We start from the raw sequence: 19,609 nt of genomic DNA, 5'->3' as shown, positions 1-19,609 counted from the left end.
AACCACATTGCAAAGTGCAAAAATCACATACAATTCGTTAAAGAGGAAATACAGAATAAACCAGTAAATGATGTTGTCAATCATTGTGGCCTGTTATATGGCAAAAATCTCTCTAAAATGATATGAAATGTTACTTTAAAAGCTACTTTTTAATAGAAACATTAGGCCAGTGAGTGCAAGAAGTAAGTAGTTGGAGTGCCTTGCATAGATTAAGAAGAGGTATGCTGCAGGGTGTTCGAAAACGGGCGCCTGAACTTTTGAAACATACACAAGAAAAATAATTCGTGGTATAAATCGAGATTATTTAGAAGATACTTTGACTGGTTTTTATAAAGGATGTAGAACTCAGAGGTATGGAACTTTACACTGAATTACATAATTATATGTAATCTGAAAATTGGCTTTATTAGAAAGTCACATACATATGTTTGTAGTGCCTCAAAATCACGGGCAAGTGGCCGCTGCAGATAGCGCATTCTGCAAGTCGAATTTTCGACCACTTTTACCAGCAGTGTATTGCGCCAGTGGTCCGCCCAGTGTTGTCTTCCAAGGATGCCACAGATTCTGGTATGTTAGCATAAACTAATGACTTCGCGTAAGTTTAACGCAAATAGTCTATAGTGTTAAATCACGGCATATCGGTGGCCAATACGCGCAGTATGACATGTGGCGCCATCCTGTTGGAAAAACATGCCTTCAGTCAACATTCCGTTCAATTAGGCGCTTGTCCTTGATAGTAGCGTCTTCATCAGCGTTGCCGCTTTGGTAATTTTCAACCAAAATTGGTATTTTTTTCTTTATTTGTAAAATTTTGTAATTTGTTTTTCAATTTGGTAACTTTTTCTATTCGGTCCTACATGTCACATAGGTGAATACAAAATCGGTGGCGGATTTACCGTAAAGGCAACATAAGCAGGTGCCTAAGGCGGCATAATTTAGGGGCGTCAAAATTTGAGTTGAAAAAAAATTTGAGTTGAAAAAAAATTTGAGTTGAAAAAGAATTTCTAATGCAATAGGAATAAATTCAGGCGTGGCCATCGCTGAACAATCAAACACATTCTACTCTCAAATGTGTAGTCATCTTAATGACAAAACGGCATTCTCTCATCGGTCAAGCCAATCCGTTGCATGTGAGAGCTTCGATGGTAATAAGCTTTCGTTATTCTATGAGCAACCTGATAACGAAAACATAGCCAAAGAGCTTGACCTATGTAAGGCCCTCTAGCATTCCAGAACATACTGTGTTGCAAAAAAAAAAGTTGAAAGCCGGATTGATAAATCGCTGCACCGGATCTGTGCTTGATTACTTTATATAATAATATATAATAAAATTCTGGGATAAAAAAATAACTTTGAAATTGCATTCTTGTCTTTTAGGGGTCCTATAATATTTCGGCCGCTGTGGTGTAGTGTTAAGCAGTGTGCGCTTCCATTCCACAGCAGCTGGGTTCAAACCCTGGTCAAAGCAACATCGCAAAAAAAATATAGAAAAAAGGTCTTTTCTTAACAGCGGTCGTCCCTCGGCAGGCAATGGCAAACCTCGGAGAGTATTTCTGCCATGAAAAACAGCTTCTCATAAAAATACAATCGCCGTTCGGAGTCAGCGTAAAACTGTAGGTCCCTCCGCTTAGTGTGACAACATCAAGGCACACGCCACAAATCGGAGGAGAAGCTCGACCAAACACTAACATATGTGTAAGCGCCAATCTATTATTATTATTATTATAATATTTCAAGGCTCCTTCGAAATTATTTCCTGTAGGCGAGAGGCCTCGGACATTGGTGTGTTCATTATTTTATTTGGGAGCATCTTATCAGTTTATTGTAGTTACCAGTCTCTCTTTTTTCCTGTTGAAAAGTTTCCTGACAAGATAACGCTTTACGTTCAGTTCCCAGATCCTGTCTGAATTACTATTTCTTCGTACCAAATTACGAAAATAACACCTTTACTGAAGCACCCTTTACATAACTGCTCGACATTTTACTGACCATGTTGTTCAACCTAACTTTACAGCTTTCTAGTTGACAGTGTTTTCAGGCTTTCGTCAGCTTCAGTTTTCATTTTAAGCTGCTATTTTATTACGACTGTTGCATTGATCTTCCTCTTAAAGCCATTGCATATTTTAAGACTATAAAAGCATTTGGGATATGAAGTACTTCAAAAGAGGATCCTTGACAGATAAAAGAGACAGCAAATTTTATGACACCATACAAGTCACGCTCTATGACAGTGTCGTATTTGGTTCATTTGTAGAAAACTCTACCAACTTCATGTTGGTCAGCAGTAAAAATTCGGTGTATTACTAATTTTTTTCTTTTTCCATCATGAAGCAGCAATGACTTAACCACAAGCATTCGTGTGAATACTCACCTCCCTATGAAAGAGGAAAATATCTGAGGGAAATAAAAAAAACCTAAGCTTTACATGCTTCACTTTTTTATGCTTTTCTGTGATTTCTGAACTGTGTTTTTTTTGATTTTTTTCACTTCCGACCATTCGTTTTTCAACATGATTTTCACTTTGCTTGTTCCCTTTATCCTGGTATGTATTTATTTCACTTGGCCATTGAAGTGCATATATTCTATGGAAAGCATTTGAAATCGCATACTCTCTTAACAAAATGGAAAACGTTACACAGGTTTTATGGCAATTTCGTGTTGTCGAATATGGATTGCTCACTTTCATCGTCAAACAAAGTCAAGTGCATTCGCACATATAAAAGTACTCTGTTTTTTTTTTGAGAGTTTTGTACTCTTTTTTTAACGCAAGTAAGTTAGCCATTTTCGCTACATTTTATGTCATAACACACTCCAATTTTCAATGAGAGCACACATGTATCTTCAAAAATGCATAAAAAAGTCGTGAAACGTACGCAATACAAGAAAAAGTGACAAGAAACCATGTTCAACGTGGCTATGTTATACATATATGTATGTATTTAGATGCTATTCGGATACCAAGCTGTCACCGGATAAATATGTACATATGTATATCGGGTGTTCCATACCAAAACGGACGTGGTTCACACTTCATGTGTTTTATTTGTTTCAAATTTTTAGGGTTGATGCATAAACATAAATGACAAATAAATATGAAATTTGAGCTTGATTAATACATTTTTTAAAAACTTTACAGCACTAAAACAAAAACAAATCGATTTAATAGTTTTCCAAACAGCTCGAGAACGGGGCGAGGAAAAAAATTGAAAAAAATCACACATACACACATAAAAATTCTCTATGAAAAGAAATAATTGAAAATTTTTTTTCTTGAAACATTTTTCACATACAAATTTTTTGATAAAACAAAAAATTTTTGGAAAATATGTCAAAAAAAAATATGAAAAAAATCACAAAGGTAGCTCTGAGTATTACGCGATATTTAAGCATAGTATAATGGGGTGCACTCTACAATAATTTGGGTTATGAATTTTTTTACGCCGAAGTTGAATAAAATGAGTACATTACAAAATTAAAAATTTTTTTAATTTTTTTTTAGAATTTCTTTGAGTATGCAGTTTTGTAGCTTTTAGTGCAAGTTTTAACCGATTGCAAAACCGGCGATAATTATTATTATTTTTTTGATTATCTTTGAAAACGGTTTTGATCATTTTCTTCCATAAGAAACAAGTGCAAAAAGCCGTCAGCATAAAAAATATTAAAAAATCAACGCAATCTTGCAGTAGCTTAAAACTTGAACTTTATTATACTAAAAGTTAAAATTAATTAATTAATAAGTCAAATAAAATATTAAAACAATATGGATATCAAACTAAAGGGGTTCCAAAGTCTTTATTTGGAAAAAAGTTTTTAAGGGGGTTGCCAGCTGTTAAAAATATTATAGTCATTTAATTCATAAACAAATAAATGAAAGCATCACAACCTTATGGCCATCAGACGAAAGGGGTTCAAAAATGATTTATTTCAAAGTATGCTTTCATAGGGTTGCCACACGTTCAAAAAGTTAAAATCAATATAAATAACAAGTTAAACAAAAAATTTACGTAATTATGCGTATAAATCCAGAGAGGTTTCATTAAGGTTTATTCCAAAATCATTTTTAAAAGGGGCTGCCACCTATTTCGAAATTCGTAATCACTTTAAATAACATGTTAAATAAAATATTTTAATATGGGTATTGAACGAGAGAGATTTAAGAAAGCTTTAAGTCTAAAAGATTTCCGAAGCGCGTTGCCACCTGTTGGGGAATACAGAATAAATTTAATAAGAGGGCAGCTATCTGCTTTAAAATTTAAAATCAATTTAAACGCTTCAAAATTTAGACAAAACATTTAAAAATTGCTATCATGCCAGAGAGGTTTTAAGAAAACTGTACTTATTTTGAAAATATTTTTTACGAATATTGCTTAATTGGAATTTGAGATCAGTTTAATTGAGAAGTTAAATAAAATCACACTAAGATTACAATTGTGAAGAGATAGTCTTCTTCTTCTTATTTGGCGCTGTAACCGCCTAAGCGATTTTTAGCCGAAATAGCCTACGAACTGGAATTATGTATAGCATATTTTGCAGCGCAGTTGCCACCTGCTTAAAATTATATTTCTAGCTATAGGTTCAACGAAATTTCACAATATGGATTATGGATTTTGAATATGAACGAAATTTGAAAATGCAATTTAAAAATTTCAATTCAATTGTTTTATCTATTAAGTTTAATGAAGTATTACAATAAGGGCCGCCATACGAAACAAAAAGTGCTGGTATATGCTTTTATTCAGACACAAGCGATTTTCATAAAAAGTCTTTTCTGATGTTAGAACTTGTCTGAAACTTAACGGTCATCACTGATACTATTATTAACTTTACAAGAGAGTAGTAAATTCTTCAAACAAGCGATGTACAGGTCAGCATTTAACTCAGTGATGACATCCAAATTTCGAATAAGTCCCCAAAAAAGCGAAAATATCACGATTAGCATCGAAAAGCCTCGAAAAGTCCATAATTTAACACGAAAAGTCACAAAAAATACCGAGAAAATAACAATGAGTACCGAAAAAACACGAAAAAATTCGAAAAGATTCCAAAAATCCAAATATATTCCGATAAAATATTAAAAATTGCAAAATAGCCACAAAAAAAACATGAAAAGGAACAGATAAAAAAGCTAAGAGTTTTCCGAAGTGACCCAAAGAAATAAGAAAAAGTCTCGAAAAAGAACGAAAAAAGTTCAAAAAGTCCACCAAAAAGTACCGAAAATATTCGACAAATATTAATACTTCCCGATGAGTCCTGAAAAAAAAACATCCGAAAGAACCCAAAATAAGCCCGGTAAAACTCCAAAAGAAAAAACGAAATATCCGAAATGCCGTAAAACTAGCTGAAAGTCGCGAAGTGAATCCCGAGAAAAGTGTCGAGAAATCTCGAAATGTCCTGAAAAATATTGGAAAGTTCCCAAAAAAAACCAGCACAAATCTCGAATGAATTCCGAGAAAAGTGTCGAAAAATCCCGAAGGCAATGAAAAATATCGAAAAGTCGAAAAAATTCCACGCAAATGTCCAATACGTCCCCAGAAAAGTTTCGAAAAATTCCGAATCCCTTTATTGTTTATTCAATATTTAAGGAAAACAGCACAAATTACCAGTTGGTTTCTGTTCGAAAAATATCAGAAAAATTTCCATTATTTTTGCCATAGAACAAGCTAAAAAAATTATAAAGATCAAAATTTTAAAAGTCTTGGCGAAATTATATTCTATAACGAAAGAGGATTCTAACGGCACTTTCCGTAAATGAGCACTCTAATTTTTTAGTATGTCTTTTTAATTTAAAAATCTAGAAGCAAACTTAATTTAAATTCTCTTAAATATATAGGATATGAATCCCGAAAAAAATTTCCCAGAAAAACTTGCAGAGGAGTTATAAAGGTAGTTTCCCTTATTTTCGCTATCACTTTACACTTTTTAGATAAAGGAAATGGGCATTCAATACTTGAGGTTACACACATGCTATCCTAATAGAGAGATTTATGTATATACTCGCGAAAACATTTTACAATTTTGAATTGAGTTTGAGATTTCAATATTTGACGTGCAGAATTTGTTGAAGCTCAAATAATATATAGTTTTTTTTTGTTGTTAAGTTGAATGCCTCTGAAATGATGTTTTCTAATTTTTGCTTTCATTTCATGCGGAAGTTGCTTTCCCACTCAATTGCGCAGGAAAGTATGCTATTGAGAGTTACATAAAATGGCCACAGAAGCACAACGAACCAATTAAAACAAACGCAATTTTGCATAAAACGTGAGAGGCACGCGCGCAAGCAACGTGAATTGCTCAATGCATACCAGAGATGGAAAATCAAATCGTCGTAGGTACTTAATATAGGGAAAAAAAGTTTACCTAAAACCTACACAATTAATATGCACATTTTTTTAAACATTTCACATCACGTCAAATATGTTTAACAGTACGAAATTATGACGGAAATCGAAGCTATAAGGACCTTTATTTACTTAGGAGCCAGCATAAGTACTGTCAGTCGGCGATCGAACGAAGCATAATTCTTGCCCACAGGTGTTTAGTTAGTCTTAGAAGGGCCTTCTAACCGAACAGAAATCAACCTTAACAAATAGCAACGTATGCGATGCCTGATTGAGAAGAAATGTGCTCGAGTGCATTTGAAAGAACAAATCTGCACAAGGTTCATAGCTCTTATGCCATCCGAGCCCAGATTGCTTCGTTTGACATAATTCCCAATACAATATCTGTCAAAATATGTAAATAAAATACGTAAGTTTTTATTAAAACAAGTAATTTTGAGCAAAAAAACCCGACTTCAATTCTCATATAATATATATATATATATATATATATATATATATATATATAAATATATATCATGATCCAATGATCGGATCTAAACCAGATTAGAAAGAGCAGAAAGAATTATCGAAATCGGTTGAGGTGGTCCAAAATTATGCGGTAACATACATAAAAAAATAAAAAATATTCCGACGAACTGATAACCTCCTCCTTTTTTGGAAGTCGGTTAAAAAATACAAAATTAACTACATGTATTAAATGGTCTACTTACTAGAAAGAGCATAAAAATACCTTTCATTTGTTACGTAATTTTATATGGTTAGGTTTAAGGACGACTGCCAACAGCGAAATGATATTTTAATATAAAATGAAAATTTTGAATAAAAAATAGCACGATATTTTTTCAAAATGGTCGCCTGCAGAGCTTTTTATCTTTTAATATATAAAATCATATTTTAATATTTAGAGATATTACCAAAGTTTTTTTTTTATTATAAATCTTATATTTGTAGGTGTTTTTGGGCTCTTTTTTCCTTGTGCATATCTTTTAAGAAAAACAAATTTTTGATAAAATTATTTTTATTTTAATATTAAAAGACTTTTAGTTATATTAAATTATATTATAAATATAATGGAATACATGCAAAATGCATTCAAAAGATTTTCACCTGATAGTTTGAAATTTATGCGAACTTTTGCGAAGTATGTATAATCACACCATAAGTTGGCATACCTACAAGGTGGAAAAAATTCCAGGAAAATTTATTTAGCTAAGATGAAAATGTACCGAAAATGCTACACATGTACCTTCAAGTTATAAAAGGACTGAAAAAAATTACAATTGTACCTACTTTTCCATCACTGATGCATACATATGGATACATATACATAAACACAAATCTACATTCGTAATACACAAGAGTACAAGAGTAGCAGAAGGAGAAGAGCAATCAAACTAGCAGAATAACAGCAACACCAAAACACTTCAAATGCAAAAGCAGTAAATGCAGATGAAGCACGACAAATTCCCAAACGAGCACTCACCAATTTGCCAATGCCAAGCAACAACAAAATTTATAAACGCTGCAATAAACGCAAAAAAAAATAATACACCAACCAACAAAAAAAAAATAATAATACACCAACCAACAAAAAAAAACAACAAAGCAATATGCGCTCTAACTTTGCACTTGCCACTTTTGAACTTTCCAACATGCAACACGCAACATCAAATGGTGGCAAAGCTCGGTGTTCAGCGGCAACTTTTTGCGATTTCCGTTTTGTTTTTCAACACGAATGCAGATGAGGAATTTTTTTATTATAATTCTTTGCTCATGGAAAATTTAATGAAACTGCGCAAAAATATTAATAATAACTATGTGGATGCACAAGGGAAACGCATGGTATAAAGTGAAAGGGGGGGACGTGGGAGTTGCTATTCGTAACAAAGTCAACGGCAATTAAAGTCGAAAGAGCGTAGTGAATACCCAAAGCGATTAGTGCATAGAGACTCGAATGCAAGCGGAAGCCTGTAGAATGCGGTTATAGTTGCGTGAATGAGTGCATATACACATATATGTATGAGCAAAATTGCACACTTGTGAAATGTTCTTAATAGATTTTTCCTGGAATGGTAATTGCAGTTAGCCACATGAAGTTGTTGAGAAAATCAAAATAAAATGTCGCATCAAATTGTTGTCCGCTTCAGTGAGTTCCTCGCGAGTGTTGATGAAATATGAGATNGAATACCCAAAAGCGATTAGTGCATAGAGACTCAAATGCAAGCGGAAGCCTGTAGAATGCGGTTATAGTTGCGGCGTGAATGAGTGCACATACACATATATGTATGAGCAAAATTGCACACTTGTGAAAAGTTCTTAATAGATTTTTCCTGGAATGGTACTTGCAGTTAGCCACATGAAGTTGTTGAGAAAATCAAAATAAAATGTCGCATCAACTTGTTGTCCGCTTCAGTGAGTTCCTCGCGAGTGTTGATGAAATATGAGATGAGCCGTTTAAATCTTAGCAAAGGCAGAGCGGCTGATAATAGGGGTTCGTAATGATATAATGAGCTCCTCATACATAGATAATTCCCGGTGAAGACACCTTTTCGAACCGAGAGGTGGCACTTAGCCAGCTGCAGAAGCTCCTCCGACCGCTCAGCACTAACCGAGACGACCATAAGCCCGTCTGTCTAGGAATTGTCCGAAGCAACCCCTACGTTTACCTACCCAATCGTGATAGCTTACCTCGAGGGTGCCCTTCCTAACTAACTCATCAGCCATGCAGTTTTTTGCAATGCCACTCGTTCTGGAACCTAAATCAGTGCTTTATGAGCTAATGGCGGTTAAAATACTGCAGCAGCTTCACTCGGCACGTCCTCTAAGAGTAGGACTAGCCTGAAATGGTCCGTTGATTTCAGCAAGAGCGGCGCTTTTCTCCGGCTCTAACTTGTTCTCTAAAGTAGACTTTACCAGTGATTTTCACCAGACAATGACGTCCTAATTGCCTAAGTTATGGTTTCATGTAGCCAAAAAGTTACCACATCTCTTTGTCATGGCGCTTTCAATTCTATACAGGGCCTCAGTTATTCTTTTTTCATAAAAAATGGCTGCCACTGGAGTCAAGGTATTTCTACAACCAGATTTAGCAGGCATTTTCGCCAAACATAGTCAGTAATTCCAGACTGACTCGAGGTCTATCCAACCAGTGCTGTGGCTTCGGCGATGTAACCCTGTTTTTCGGGCTAGTCCTACTAAACGTTGTCCATTCATGAAGCATCACCTTGCAGCCGGGTTGCTCCACATCCGTCTGTTTTGGGCTGGCTCTGAGTCTAACCACGTACCAGAAATCTATTTGTTCTACCAACTAAATTTCGGTTATTTAGCAGCAGCCGCCCACTGAATGGAAGTATCCGTTCATGGCCCTTTTCTAGTGTTAGGTCACACAGGACGATTTGCTATTCTGAAGCCTGTTCAATCCAACAAAATCGTCGCGGTTGCGGTGAGTTTAAGGTCGACCCAGTTGGGATAAGAACAGGCCTAAGGCCATTCATACCTTGGAGCGCCTCCAACGTAGGCTCGTTTTAGGGAGACCCCACTAGCCACGCCCTAATGAAGGTACATGTCAGCAGAACGAGATTTCTAGTGAGCTACCCCTGCCACAGCTGTAACTATGATGACAAAATCATGAACGTCCAATACTACCTAAGCCATTGCCTAGCCTTAGCTAAACTGAGACACCGATGTCTCCAGAACCAAAAAGTGCACTGAAGATGGTAAATCGCCGGAACCGGTTCGTCTCCAAACCAAATTTGACAAGGGATGACAAAAAATCAATACAATCTCAAGCAATATGTTTTCCACGATCTGAAGGACTTAAATTTCAAATTTTGTTTTAGGTTTACAGTCGGAATCAACTGCGAGTCAAAATTGTATCACAACAAGCCTACCTGTGTCATCATCTGGAATATAGGAGGAGGTCAGCCACTTCAACCTAACCTACATAGGTCAAACAGAAAGTGCACCAAAAGTTATGTGGCCTCTTGTTTCGGACGCCATACAGCTCGCCCTATCACCAACGTCTCCAACTCGGCAGCACGACTTCAGCAACAACTCCACTACCCGCGCCTATCACCTCCTCTCCCACCATCACTCTCTTTCAAATCTCGTGTGATGGCAACCCAGTAACTCTCAGTCCCTCATGTTATTCAGAATATATCGGAACCAAAATAGACAACGCCATAGGTCAATCACACTCTGTATAGTGATCATACGAAACACTTATAACTCAACTGGAGAGGAGTAAAATCGCTATATCTCATCCATGTTAAGCTGCTCCAGCTACAATGAGCTCCGTTAAGATCGCAAGCGAGACAATTTCAGATGCCTGCGTTTTGCCCTCACCACCTAAACCGACCTCTGCGCAAGGGTGGTACTGCTACAGCGCTACGGGTTATTCTTTCCAGTAGACTCTCATAAATCTTCCCTGATTTCACGGCTGAGCATTTCCATCAACTTAGATATCCGTCAGCGGATCTGAAGACGTGAATAGAGTTCTTGAAGACCAGTACCTTTACCTCGGGTGAGAGTAAGTGTTGGTCGACCGTGAGATGCCTATCCACACCGACAGAGCTCGATAATTTTGTAGATAAGGCCAGCAGTCGAGTGACCAGAAGAGTTCACAAACTTATTTAACCTAGCGCGCGTCCTGTTTTCTCTAACAATAAATTTGAGGGGGCCGGCCAGCAATCATCTGGTAACTTTCTCCCACGCTCTACTACTCTCGTGCTTTACATGCAACTTAATCCCACTACGAATCAACATGGGCATCCATAAACGTCGCAGCACCACCACAGCACTGAACAATATCAATACAAAGGTAACTCAGAGCCTTAACCTGAACCCCCATCTTCGAGATAACTGTCCTAGTAGCGTTTGATTTGTCGAATACCTCCCAAGCTAATAGCGTACATTGAGACATAGTCTGCATCCATAAGGACTAAAACGGGGAACGGTAGATTATCTGAGTTGTCGACAGTCAACTTTACTTGTTCGAGTTGAAACCTCCAAACCAAGAATATTTAATAGATGGACGCCCAGTGTGGTGTTCTCTCCCTACTACTATTTAACTTCAGCATCTCGCAAGTTTCGTCTTCTCATTTGCTGAACACGGCTAGAGAATGGCGCCTGCAATGGCTTTGACGACCTGCGTTTTGTGTTGTATGCAACCCTTTTAGGGTGAAGATTAGTCGGTATGAAATTTAAGAGAGTAAAAAGAACCTATTTAGCTGTCGAAAACTTGAGACCACTTATTACTTTCTTGGCCCTTCCTGACATTCTAGTAGAAGATATGAGGGAATTGTTACTTTCCCAAGAGCTGCATGATGGCTTTGGTGTCAATCGCTTTGATAAGTTTGAAGTAGTAACTTTCCTAAAATTGGGCAAATAGTTTTCTAAATCTCCGCATCATAAGATCTTCTAGAGGTTAGAAAAAATTGGTTCCTTTTGATTTTGTGGAACTTAAATTCTCAACCTGTTACGAAAGATACGTACATTTATTTTAGAGCCACATTTGTATAGATAATATGCCAGCTTGACCTGAAATATTATCACCTTACGAGTCCAATCGGTCTCGATAGTTTTTTTTTTATCTCATTTGTCTCTAGAAGGATTCAGTGTTTCAATTTCGTTGGGACAAAGTCAAAGCAAAAACAACAAGTATTTTTTAAGCAAAAAACAAAACCGACTTCAATTCATATATAAAAATTTAAGATTATCGTTAATTGTCGGATCTAAACAAAATTAGTATGGGGCCATTCTAGAGGTACCACCTTTCCGATGAAAAAAGATTTATCGAAATCGGTTAACGTAGTCCAAAGTTACGCGGTGACATACATAACAATTAAAAAAAAATTAAAAAAAATTCTGACGAACTGATAACCTCCTCCTTTTTTTGAAGTCGGTTAAAAAGAGATCATAAAACAGTACAAATCAAACGTTTCCGAGTCAAAAGTTCGCTGATTTAAGCCACATGAAGCATTTCGCACGCCGCAAGCCGAGTGACTGTGTTGAGCTGTGATTTCAATTGCCATCGAATGCGCTCTGCTTTCAGCACTCCCACTGCCTCTCCCACCCACACACCATGCAGCCACAATTCTCGTATACGCTAAAGGATATTAATTTCCCAAAGGTGTTTTGGTTTTGCACACGACAACGCGACGCAACAATAGCAACAAAACCCACATTCACAGCGACGACATTTCACTCTCAAGCAAAAACTTAACCAAAAAAAAAGAATGACAGAGAAGTGAGTATGAGAAGCGGTGGTTCGGTTGGAACGCGGCTGCAGGCGGATGACTACATCCGAATGTGGCATACATTGTGCGTAGTTTTGAAACATTTGGTGAACGTAAGTGGTGATTGCAGCGTTAACTGAATTTGCCATGAGAGACAAGTTCATGCCGGCAGAAGAAGTGGCAGATGCAGTTGAAATGAAATGTGTTGCGAAGCGAACATTTCTGCGTTTGGTCATCAGGTGGCTTTAAGTGTGACTGGACAGTGGATTGATTAGGTCGATAGAGACGTACAGACGGTTCGGAAGAAGTCAGCTGGAAAAAAATCTGTATTCCTATTTTCAAATTGAAATTCAATTTCGCTTTAAGCGGGGAGAAGGAAGATAGAATATGTTTTAAACTTTAACTGCGGACAGGCGGTCCCACAGACGGCCGAGCTCATGGCGAAGAAGACTGGAAAGGCTTTGTGTGTTTTAGTATGATAGAATTTTTTGGTTGCTTACAATAAAAATTTATTATATCGACATTAACAGCGCACTTCTGGCAACTGTCTTTCAACTCATCGAAGTCTTTCGAAAACCAAAAGACTTTCGTAAGACAATTTTCAATTCTGGTAGCTATGTTGAAAGCTCTTTTCTGTCTTTTGACAGACTAAATGAAAGAATAAGGAGGTCTTAACGTTATTCGGTTTTTCTTTAAGCAACAAGTCTTCTAAAAATTAAATTTAAAATATTTGTTTTTGTTATTTTATGGACTTATAACAATTATATTCAATAATTTGAAAAAATGGTAGAAGTGATAGCTATTTCGGAAATCACCACATTTCCTCATCAGACTTCTTTCAGTAGGATTCGATTAAATTTAAAATATATCAAATAAAACTTAATAAGAAAGAAAAATAAAATAGACGATTTTCTAAAAATTAAATGAAACTAAAAAATATATTTTCCTTTTCAAAACAATGAAATCTAAGAATTAAAAAAAATTAGCTTGAAAAAATTAAATTCCTAAATATATAAAAAAAATATATATTTTTTTTTTTCAAACCATGAAATGCAAAAGTTAAAAGATAATTAAGGTAANTTTTTCAAAACAATGAAATCTAAGAATTAAAAAAAATTAGCTTGAAAAAATTAAATTCCTAAATATATAAAAAAAATATATATTTTTTTTTTCAAACCATGAAATGCAAAAGTTAAAAGATAATTAAGGTAAAATTTAATGAATAAAATAAAAATAAAATATGTCACTAAATAAAAAAAGAAATTAAACAAAGAATATTTTCCTTTTAAAACAATAAAATAAAAGAAAAAAATTTTATTAACAAATTAAGTTTCCAAAAATTAAATCAAATAACAATTAAATTTACTTTTAAAAACAAGAAAACCTAATATCCAAAAGAAAGTTTAACTAAACAATTTTTAAATATAATAATTATGTATACTTATAGTTATGTTTACTATAAAAAAAAATCGCTGCCCGAGGATTCGAACTAGAGATGGGCGTGGGATAGCGGGACCGGCGGGACCCGCGGGACCTACGGTACTGATTTAAAATTGGCCGGGATGGGCGGTATCTGGAAGATCTGTAAAAATATGGCGCGTCCCTCCCGCCAAAATCCTTTCCCGACACTCCCGATAAAACCGCAACCCCCGAAAATTCACAAAATCTTCCTTAAAACGATGTTTGAAATATGCACTTTTCTTAAGCAAAACAAAATATTCGGAAGATATCAAAAATTGATAAAAATAACGATAACAAAATCGGTAACAAAAATAACTTAGAAAATCGATTGAAAAATCGATAACAATATCGATAAATAATCGATAACAAAATCTATTATAAAAAGTATCGATAATAAAATCGTTAAAAACATCGATAACAAAAGCGATAAAAATATCGATTATTATATCGATGTTTCGAAGATATCGATAGCAAAATCGATAACAATATCTATTAAATTATCGATAACAAAAGCGATAAAAATATCGATTATTATATCGATAAGTCCCGAGAATCCGGAAAATATCTAAAATCCCAAAATAGTTCACAGATTGAGTCTCTATGTCTCCATCTATATCCTTTCCTCTATAATTACCTTTACTTTAATCTTTCTTCTTCTATCTTCATCTTTACTTTTATCGGTGTCCTCACCCTAACTTTTTCTTTACATTTATCTTTGTTTTTACTTTTTATCATTTTCTGTTTATCATTTTCTTCATCTACATATTCCCCTTCACTTAAGTAAAGTGTNGGAAAATATCTAAAATCCCAAAATAGTTCACAGATTGAGTCTCTATGTCTCCATCTATATCCTTTCCTCTATAATTACCTTTACTTTAATCTTTCTTCTTCTATCTTCATCTTTACTTTTATCGGTGTCCTCACCCTAACTTTTTCTTTACATTTATCTTTGTTTTTACTTTTGTGTTTATCATTTTCTTCATCTACATATTCCCCTTCACTTAAGTAAAGTGTTTAAATTTACATTGATCTTAATTTTTGCCTTTATCTTACGCATATTTTTGTTTTGTTTTTATTTTTACCTTTGCCTTTATTCTTTTCTTTATCTATGTACATACGTACTCCCCTTTACTTTCATTCTTGTATTGGTCTTTTTCTAAGTGTTATTCTTTAACTCAAGAAGTACTTGTTTCAGCCCCAACCATTTCCGTTTCACCATTTCCATTACATCATTTCCGTGTGCAATTTCCACTGAATTTGCAAATTTACTCCCAACCAACTAACCGCCGCTAAAGGAGTTTCACTTCAAACATAGTTTCGTAGAAATTGTATAGAATTCTTGAAAATTCTTGAAAATTAATATTTTTCGTTTTCTGTTTCCCTTCAGCAGACTTCCAATAATAATAACCAATTGTTTATGTTACCATTTTTTAAAAGTAACTGTTTTGTTTATGTGTTCCAAAAACCCTCAAAAATACAAAGGGGACCCATAAGAAATCAATAGTATTAAGAAATGGTAAAATAAACAATTCGGTACTATTATTAGGCTCCTCAGAAACAGAGTGTTCCGATCGAAAAATATTGGTTTTCAGCAATTCTATACTATTTCTACGAAAAACTGTTGTTTCCCATATAAAATATCTTTTGATTTAAAAACAAAAAAAAAAACAGGAGTATATTTTCTCGATATAGGACAATCATAGGGCGTGAGAGCATTAAATTTCGGACTTTACTTTTATATATAATATAAATTTAAATATGTATATTTCCCGTAATATATGCTTTGGTAACTTCATAAGGAATTTCGACCTTGAGCCTTTCGAAAGAGAACATATAAACACACTAAACTGCGCTAAACAAAATGTTTTAATCAGGTAAAAAGCAAAAACATAATTAATCTTTACAAAGAATAACTATTTGATTTATCAATGCAGAAGAGGATTTAAACCATTGAAGATAGAGTTTACCCTTCCGTAGGATAGTAGATATACGAGGCCGTAAACTTATAAAATTTGTATGCTTTGCAAGTTAAGATGACTGTACCCTTAGGGATTTTTTATGTTATATATTTTAAGTTTTCGTGTCATAAATACATCGATTAAATTGAATAAAATTTATTTTATTACCCTACCCCATGTAGAAGTAAAGAATTTGGTTGCTTTGCTCCATTTATTTAACTCAGGGTGCATAAGTGCCATTTAAGAAGTAAGAAAGCTTACGAAAACAACTGATTCAAACGGAATGTGCAATAATACATAGTTATAAGTTATAAGATTACAGTTATAGTTTATAAAATTCGAAAAAATAGCTTAACAAAAGCTACTTTTATTTGGTAGAAAATCCAAGTGGTGTGAAAAACATATTCGCCCGTTGGCACTGGCAGTACTTCGGTTGCCATGTGATTGATGTGACCCAGAGGTAGTTTATCAACGATTTCATCTTGCTGAAAGCGAAATTATTTAAATAATTTTAGATATATTAATTTATGTATGTATGTGGTTCATAGGTATGTTTATCTATCCATGTATGTATGTATGTAGCAATATGATTCAAAATAGCTAACGACTTACCGGTCCATATGGGCAACTTCTATTTATGGTCGAATATTTCTCGAACCAGCTGTGAAAGTATTTAACAACAGGATTATTGCGTTTCTTTATATATTTGCATGCGTCGATGGTGAAATTATATAAAAAAGGTTTATAGCCATTAGCTTTTCGTAGCAAGGCGAAGGACATCTAAAATTTTCAGATTTTTAATACTATTTTTATTTATTTTTCTTAAAAATTTTATTTTTTCTTAAAATTTTTTATATTCTCTACATACCGAAATATTGTTAACTGGCTCATTTCTTGGAAATTTTGCACGTAATGTTAAGTATTTATAAGTGCGATTAACAGCCTTTAAACGGCAAAGGGGGAAAGTAAGGTAAGATTTGTCGACTTCAATGCATTCGACGATTGGTAAACTCCACCGCTGGCATTACAGCAATCTGCATAAAGTGTATGATGTATATGTATATAAATGCATTCTGCTGTGTTGTGTAAGTTTTTCTGCTTTATATTAGTATCACTTACAATAAAAATGCTGCCGATGATCGATGCGCAAAAAATACGTTTCTTCATGCCTACTGCTGGATTGACAATGACGTATAGCCGCCAAAAATTTAATGGACTAGAATGAATAACTAAATCTGTCAGCCGTTAAGTAAATGTATTAATTTACATATATTAATGGATTTTCATCGAGTCAGCGCGCAGCTTAAGTGGGGGACATTAGTGCGTATTACTTTGACACTTGAGCCAGAGTTCGTTTCATAGTGCTACATTTCTAGACATAATCATATGTGTATAAAGGTACATACATACATACTAGTACATAATAGCTAACGTATTGTAACATCGGCTGATTCAACTGTGGTAAGTCTGTCAACGTCCAAATTTGCCAAATAGCAGATATCGAACAACGGGCCTAAATATCTCTTTCATATTTTAATAGAAATTTCATTGCAGATGCATAGATATGTAACAACACATTATTACATTTTAATTGCTTATTTTATATTAATCAGGTATATCTGATTTGGTAATCAGAATTAATTTATTTTCCGCGCAGTAATGTGGTAGTGGTTTGAAGTCGTATTGGAATTGAACTCTATTGACTCAGAACTGAAAATATTATAGTGCCTAACTAAAATATATATATGTATACTTATATATATATTCGTTACCTTAATATAGAAAGGCCCACTATACTATATTTGTTTATATACGAAATGGTTGAACGGCTTGAAAATAAGGCGTTAGTACGGCTTGGCAAAGCATTGGCATTATTTACTTAGAACATAAATACGAGTAGGTTAGGTTTGAAATTAAAGGTTATTTTAATGTTTTCGTGTCCAGTAAACGTCTTTTTCATAACTACTTCGAGAATTGCTCTCGTTACGAGTTTCGAACTACCCCTGATGATGCCTAAATAGTCCCAAAACTGGCATGAAGTAGTTCTGATGTGGTTCTGAAAAAGGTCGCGAACTTGCCCCGAAAGAATTCCGATCAAGTCTTGAAACAAGTCAGAAATGGTCGCCTCCTAGTTCTATAATGATCCAAAACTAGTCCCGAAATGTTTCTGAACAAGTCCCGTAAGAAACCCGAAATAGTCCTAAACTAGTATCCGAAATGGTCCCGAAATAGACCTAAAATGGTCTGGAAATAATCCTGAACAGGAACTGAAATGATCATAAAAGCCGTGAAATGATCTCGAACAAGTCCTAAAATGTTCCTAAACTACTCATGAATTCGTCCTGAATAGGTCTCGAAATGATCCTGAACAAGTCATGAAATGGTCCGGAAATACCTATTATGAATTTTGACAGTTGAAACTCATGCTTGCACTTGATGAATCGCAAAATGAGGAAGTGTAAACAATTTGCAGTGTACACTGAGGGAAAAACTGAAATGTTAAAATAACTCCGATCACCGTCATTTTTACAATTGTGCAAAGTTCAAGAAAACCTATTTGATTTAACATTTAAAAATGACCACATAACAATTTTAAGGTTGATTTAAAAATTCAATAGTCGATCTAACTAGAAATAATTTCAAATCAACATTGTTTCAGTTTTCTGCAAAATAACTAAAAGTCATTTTTACTTCCACACTGTTATTGTTAATTTGAAATTGCAACATTGTCGAATCAAAGTTGTTTTGCGGTAGATCTTACTTTCTTGAATTGTATCTAGCAACAAAACGTACATATGAATAACGGTTCCTGGTTTACTGATCTACATTGCTGCATGAAAAGAAGCTTCATTTGCGAAAAATTTTTGACGCGTGAAGTTCGGTTGTGAAAGCAAAAATTTAAAAAGGTGATAATCAAAAGATTTTTATAGAAATGGAAAGTGAGGAAGTTTTTGAAAATGTATTCTACGCAATAGGTGGCGAAGTGATTAATATAACTCCAGCTTCTGGCGAAGTGATTAATCTAACTTCAGGCTCTGGCGAAGTTATTAATACTATAACTCCAAATTCATTTCTGAGCGAGGAAGAAAACGACGACCACAAATTAAAGGCGCTTTTAAAAGGTTTTGGTATGGAAAATGTGTTTGAATATTTAAAATGTGAGTATTAAAGAATAAATAAAAGTGCAGTGTAAACATTTTGTATGCTTAAATCATTGAATCCAAAAAAAGATAGTTTTCCTGAGTGGTTTCATGAAAAATCTATTTGCGATAAATCATCTAAAGTCGAAATATACAGTGGCGAACATAATTGAGTGTATGGTGATTTTTTTTATTATTATTCATGCTATTACGATATAAACCAAACTTTATACAATATTTAGAAAATATGAAAAATGTTTAATTATACAGTAACATCGCCTATGAGATTTGAGTAAAACAAGTGTAAATTTTATGTGGCTAAAGAATCGCGTTGAGTTTTAATAACTATTTTGCTGACGGCTCTTGCGTTGTTTTTTTCTTATAAGAAGTGCAATTTATAAAAATTGGCGTTGATTTTTTTTAATTCTTCCAAATGCTCTTGTGCTTATTCTTCCACAAGAGTGCAAAAACAG

At 34.4% G+C, this 19,609-nt stretch overlaps 1 protein-coding gene across 1 annotated transcript; it reads right to left on the bottom strand.

Annotated features, from left to right (window-relative positions):
• Window positions 1–444: 444 nt before the first annotated feature.
• Window positions 445–17,163, bottom strand: LOC108370097 (uncharacterized). Its single transcript, XM_017625355.1, has 5 exons — window positions 17,116–17,163; window positions 16,865–16,939; window positions 16,609–16,776; window positions 16,362–16,481; window positions 445–564 (listed from the first exon to the last, which is right to left on the bottom strand). The coding sequence occupies exons 1-5, from the start codon at window positions 17,161–17,163 to the stop codon at window positions 445–447; spliced, it is 531 nt and encodes a 176-aa protein (XP_017480844.1).
• Between the last annotated feature and the right edge of the window lie 2,446 nt (window positions 17,164–19,609).

This window comes from Rhagoletis zephyria, unplaced genomic scaffold (assembly GCF_001687245.7).
Source record: "Rhagoletis zephyria isolate East Lansing unplaced genomic scaffold, Rhagoletis_zephyria_1.1 Rzeph_scaffold_04008, whole genome shotgun sequence".
Classification (NCBI taxonomy): Eukaryota; Metazoa; Arthropoda; class Insecta; order Diptera; family Tephritidae; genus Rhagoletis; species Rhagoletis zephyria.
Note: the sequence above shows the minus strand (reverse complement) of the source record. Positions and strands in the feature narration are given on the sequence as shown.

Coding starts and splice junctions, on each gene's coding strand:
- LOC108370097 (XM_017625355.1), bottom strand. CDS start 17,163: ATGAAGAAACGTATTTTTTGCGCATCGATCATCGGCAGCATTTTTATT. Junction 16,777..16,864: donor AGCCAGTTAACAATATTTCG/GTATGTAGAGAA, acceptor TGAAAATTTTAG/ATGTCCTTCGCCTTGCTACG. Junction 16,482..16,608: donor GAAGTTGCCCATATGGACCG/GTAAGTCGTTAG, acceptor TTTCGCTTTCAG/CAAGATGAAATCGTTGATAA.